The 4,691-nt window shown below is 43.5% G+C and overlaps 1 protein-coding gene across 1 annotated transcript; it reads right to left on the minus strand.

Annotated features, from left to right (window-relative positions):
• Positions 1-2,322: 2,322 nt before the first annotated feature.
• LOC311505490 (homeobox protein SIX6) lies at positions 2,323-4,062 on the minus strand (the record flags this gene model as incomplete). Its single annotated transcript, XM_084569086.1, has 2 exons — positions 2,323-2,497; positions 3,491-4,062. The coding sequence occupies 2 exons, from the start codon at positions 4,060-4,062 to the stop codon at positions 2,332-2,334; spliced, it is 738 nt and encodes a 245-aa protein (XP_084425212.1). The 3' UTR covers positions 2,323-2,331.
• Positions 4,063-4,691: the final 629 nt, after the last annotated feature.

Below are 4,691 nucleotides of genomic sequence, written 5' to 3' on the forward strand. Positions count from 1 at the left end.
CAAGAAGGCAGGGCTTCTATCCACAGAGAGCTGTGCAGATATTTATAAAAGCAAACTATGCTGTGCTCCGTGGTTTCTGCACGCTGAAGGACTCTCAGTAGAGACGTATAGTCAAGGCTGCTGCCTGCCCTTCATCTCATATCACTGCTACAACTGAAAGAGTCTCTGTAGATTTTAACTTGTCAAAATTATTGCCTGGCAAAAATTCTGCTCACACAATCAGCTTGTCCATTACAACATCGAGAACGAGTTAAGGATTTTATTTCTTTTTCTCCCACAGCTGCCAACAAACTATGTTGAGTAATTTATGAAGACTATGCTGAGGCATAACCAAAGAAGCCCCGTGTCTGTGAGCCGGCTACTACAGCAAGTCAGAAAACAATCACCTGGTGATTAAATCCTTTTTAACAGTCCGGGCCATGAGCTCACGCAGTAAGAGAGCGCACACACAGACACACACCCACTGGAGAAGTTGTGATTTCCGCGCCCCAGACTATCCTCACAGGAGTCTTTTCTTTGGAGAGGGACCCGCGGTCGCTTCCCTTCACAAAACAGCGGCGGGGCCCCTTTTGTTCGAGCCGGGACCCCAGACCCATCATTAGCACTGATTACCGCTGACCAGTTTGACAACCTTATTGACTGCGAGAAAGACTTTTTCAGCGAGTCCCCCGGCCTGTCCTTACTCTCAATAGAAACGGAAATATTTAGCTATTCTGTCCCCCGTATAGTTTGAAAGAGGAGCAGGGGAAAGTAAAAAAAAAAAAAAAAAAAAAGGCACCCCAAACCCCATTTATTTCCCTTCACTTGTTTCCTCTCTCAAGCTGAAAGGCTTTTGTGTGTTTCATAAGTTACTGTAGCCTAATTAACTGCAAATTGGAGGAAACCAGGTGGTTGCACCATCAACTGGAAAAGCTAAACTTTAAACTCTGGTTAAGACTGCTCTTGCCCTTATATTTAATGTTGCCTTGTTACAGTTGGTTCGGATTAAGAGTCTATCATGCTAAAACAGTTTTAGAGAGGAATATCTGTGTCCCAGATTTAGGTTTAAGAATGCAAATACATGTCAGCAAAAAAGAAATAAAAAATAAAAAAAGAAAGAAAGAAAAGCGCACGAACAATGCCAGAGGAAAATAAATAACCACAAGGATCTGTACAACAAAATGACTATTTTTAGATAATGCACGCGTGCATGAATGCAACACATATTCTGCAAAATAATTATAAAAGACTGGCTGTAATAAATCTACCGTGGTCCTTTATGTTAATTAAAAAAATGCATTTGGCCCATGCACGGTGTGTTTACTGAGATCTTGGGAAAACAGACACTTGCACGACCGAAGAAGCTTGTCTCTACATTGTCTGTCCTCCTCCATGCGCTGCGTAAAGCTCAGGTCGACAATCTGCTGTTTTGATCTGTATGATCCCTCTCGCAGATCATCCGGGTTACTGAGCCGGCCTCGCTGTGACCTCTCGCTGTCACCCTGCATTACAGGACGCAGAGCATGTTGGCCAATTAGGCCTGGCTCTAAAACGTGTCAGGGAATACAGCACCGTGGCATTATAATCACGAAAATCTTTCTGTTCGCGTAAACAGCCGAGAGGAGTCTAGAGAAGCGTAATAATGCCGATATTTTACCATTTTTATTCATGTGCATTTTTCTTTTTTTATCTCCGCACGAACAAAAAAAATAAGACTAAACTTTAAACTCTCTTCATCAACAATTATTTTATTAAGTTATCTTTACCTTTTTTTTTTCTTTTACTGAAACACATTTTCACTAAAGCGCGCATGCTCAACAGGTTTACCTGTGTACAAGGTAAGTATTAAAAACACCAAGCAAATGAATATGAAATTCGAAGAGACAGAGCAGATCGTTTTAAATAGGCAAATAAACATTATTTATAAAACTTTGAAAGTAAAGTAAAAATATCACAGTTCTTTTCAACATGAAATACCCACAGAGAACAGCAGGTTAGGCGCGTTTGGATGCCCTCATCCCTTTTCCTTTTTTTTGTTTTTCCTTTTTTTTAATATGTATTTTTTTCATCTGGTAGCGTTGGTTGATTAGTCCGTGAACTGTGTTTCGTCCGTATTAAGTTCAGTTATCCACACGTGGGTAAAACGCAAACAAAAGTAGGCCTAAAAGGATAAGGACGTGCAGTCCGCCGCAGATCACAGATCTCCTCATGTTTTGTCAGCCGTCAAATATCAGTTTGTGTGTGATTTGTTTTTTGTTTTTTTTTTTAACTCAACGCAGGCACTATGACTTGTTTTATTAGATTGTCTTTCACTCGTATCCCCTTAATTCATTAACACCCTCGATCTGCCCGTCAGATGTCACATTCACTGTCGCTGGAGGTGATGGAGATGGCCGAGGCGGCTGCTTTGCTGGACAGACTGGCCTCCGGACTGGACGAGTTCCCCAGGCGGTCCACGGTGCCGTCCTCGTCCGCCAGGGAGCGAACCGAGCCGCCGGAGAGGACCTGCTGCTGGAGCCTGCGCAAAGGGACAGAGAGACGAAACAAATGTCAATAAAACTATATTATTACAGGGATTTTATCCTTATCACCACAACACATAACACAAATTACACATATATATATTTTCTGTAGAGTGTTAAAAAAAACTGAAACAAATAGAAACAGGAAAAAACATCTCAACCAATTATCTTTTTCTTCTCAGTTTTACAAAACACGGTATATGAAATTTAATTAAGTAAAAATGGATTTTATTTTGCACTGTGCATGGCTGAAAATATCCCTCATTAAAACATGTGCATTTTAGCATTTCAGCTATTGTGCAAGCCTCACAGTTATGCCATAAAAACATTTATAATAGGAAAATTACAAATGACATATTTTCAGTCATAAATGTACCATTTAGCTTAAATAAACAACAACAACAGAGGGATCCTGACCTGCTATATAACACAGATCCAACTAGCTATGTATTTGGAAACCAACCAATAACATACATTAAACTACAGCTTTAACATTTTTATTATTGTTGTTTTTACTGATGTATAAATGGGCATAACATATTATTATATTATTAAAATCGTTCTTAAATCGTTTTCCATGTTGTTAACCTCACTAATAACAAAACTAAAAAAAAAAAAAAAAACGCTTATCCCAATGAAGTCACAATAATCCAAAATAAATAAGAAGAAATTTAACTGTGGAGAATCAGTGCATTTTTCGTTGTTGCTGTCACCACTGCTGCCTGACCATTTTCTGCATTTTAACCCCCTCTAAATAATGTCATTACAGACACTGGGAGCAGCATTTATCCCAATAGTATACAGATTTTAGGATTAAAGGATGATTCTGAATTTAATATCCACAGAAATGAAGCCACAACTGAATGTCTCTCAGCAGGCCTGTTAAACTGAACGTCCAGCACATGACCGAGTCTGGATCTCTGTTTGCTCTACTTTGTCCTAATAATTTAACAGATATAAAGATCAGAAACCATGTAAAGGATGCTCACCTGTTCTTCGCAGCCGCGGCTCTGTCTCTTTGTCTGCGGTTTTTGAACCAGTTTCCTACTTGTGTGGGTGTAAGTCCAGTGGCTTGAGCAAGCTCCCTCTTTTTACTGGGGTTTGGGTAGGGATCCTGCAAGTACCATTCTCTTAACAAGTGCCGGGTTCTCTCCTTGAAGCAGTGGGTTTTCTGCTCTCCATCCCAAATGGTTCTGGGTAGGGGAAACTTCTTCCGCACCCTGTATTTGTCCACTGGCCCCAGCGGGCGGCCCCGCAGCTTTTCAGCCTCCTGGTAGTGCGCTTCGAGCCACAGCGCCTGCAGCTTCGTGTGCGACTCTTTGGTGAACTTGTGGTTCTCCAGGATGTGGTAGAGTTCGCGGAAATTTCCCGTGTGGAAAGCGACGACGGCCCTGGCCCTCAGCACCGACTCGTTCTTGTTGAGGACCTCGCAGGCCGCTGGCGCGACGGGCAGCGACCAGAGGAAGCGGCCCAGGCGCTCGACGTCCCCGCTCTCCTCCAGAGTCTCGCAGACCCCGGCGACCTGCTGGGGGCTGAAATTCAAGATGGGCAGCTGAAACATGGAGGCTTCTCCTGTGTTTCCCTCTCCCCCTCCTTTCTCCTCTCTCTCTCTCTCCTCCGCGTCGGGTCCTCCTCGCGTCTTCTCTCCGTGCGCCAAGGCAATCCAAGACACCCAAAAAACAAGGCAATTCCAAAGTTACCGAACCAATCGTCTGACCAGCCGTGGAAAACGCAGACACCAAACGCCGCGGAGGAGGGACGATGATGCGTGGGGGCCGGCTACCGCATCCTCGGGGTTGGCAAACTTGGCAGGCAAAGGGCTGAAGGTGCAGGGAAAATAAAAAAAAAAAAATGCCGGAGCGGCGATGTATTTTTCAAGGTAGGCTGGGACTGAGTGTAGGAAAGAATTAAAGCCGGAGCCGAGATGTATTTTTAAGGGGGGAGAAAAAGACAGTCAAGCCCCCTCCGATGATTTCCTATTGGACTTGGCAGATTGGTTGCCCGGTTGCCATGGATGCACGTCAATCACTGTCAAGTTCGGCCAATCAGGCGGAAAGGAGAGCTCAGCACCTCCCTTTTCAAAAATAATATAAACATTTTGACCTTTTTGCTTCGCGTTTTCAATCGTTTGGCCGCCCACCGTGCTTCCAAAACACACTCTGCCTTTGTGCGGCGGGCGGTGTTAAAGAA

This window comes from Chelon labrosus (genome assembly GCF_963514085.1).
Source record: "Chelon labrosus genome assembly, chromosome: 20".
NCBI classification, from domain to species: Eukaryota; Metazoa; Chordata; class Actinopteri; order Mugiliformes; family Mugilidae; genus Chelon; species Chelon labrosus.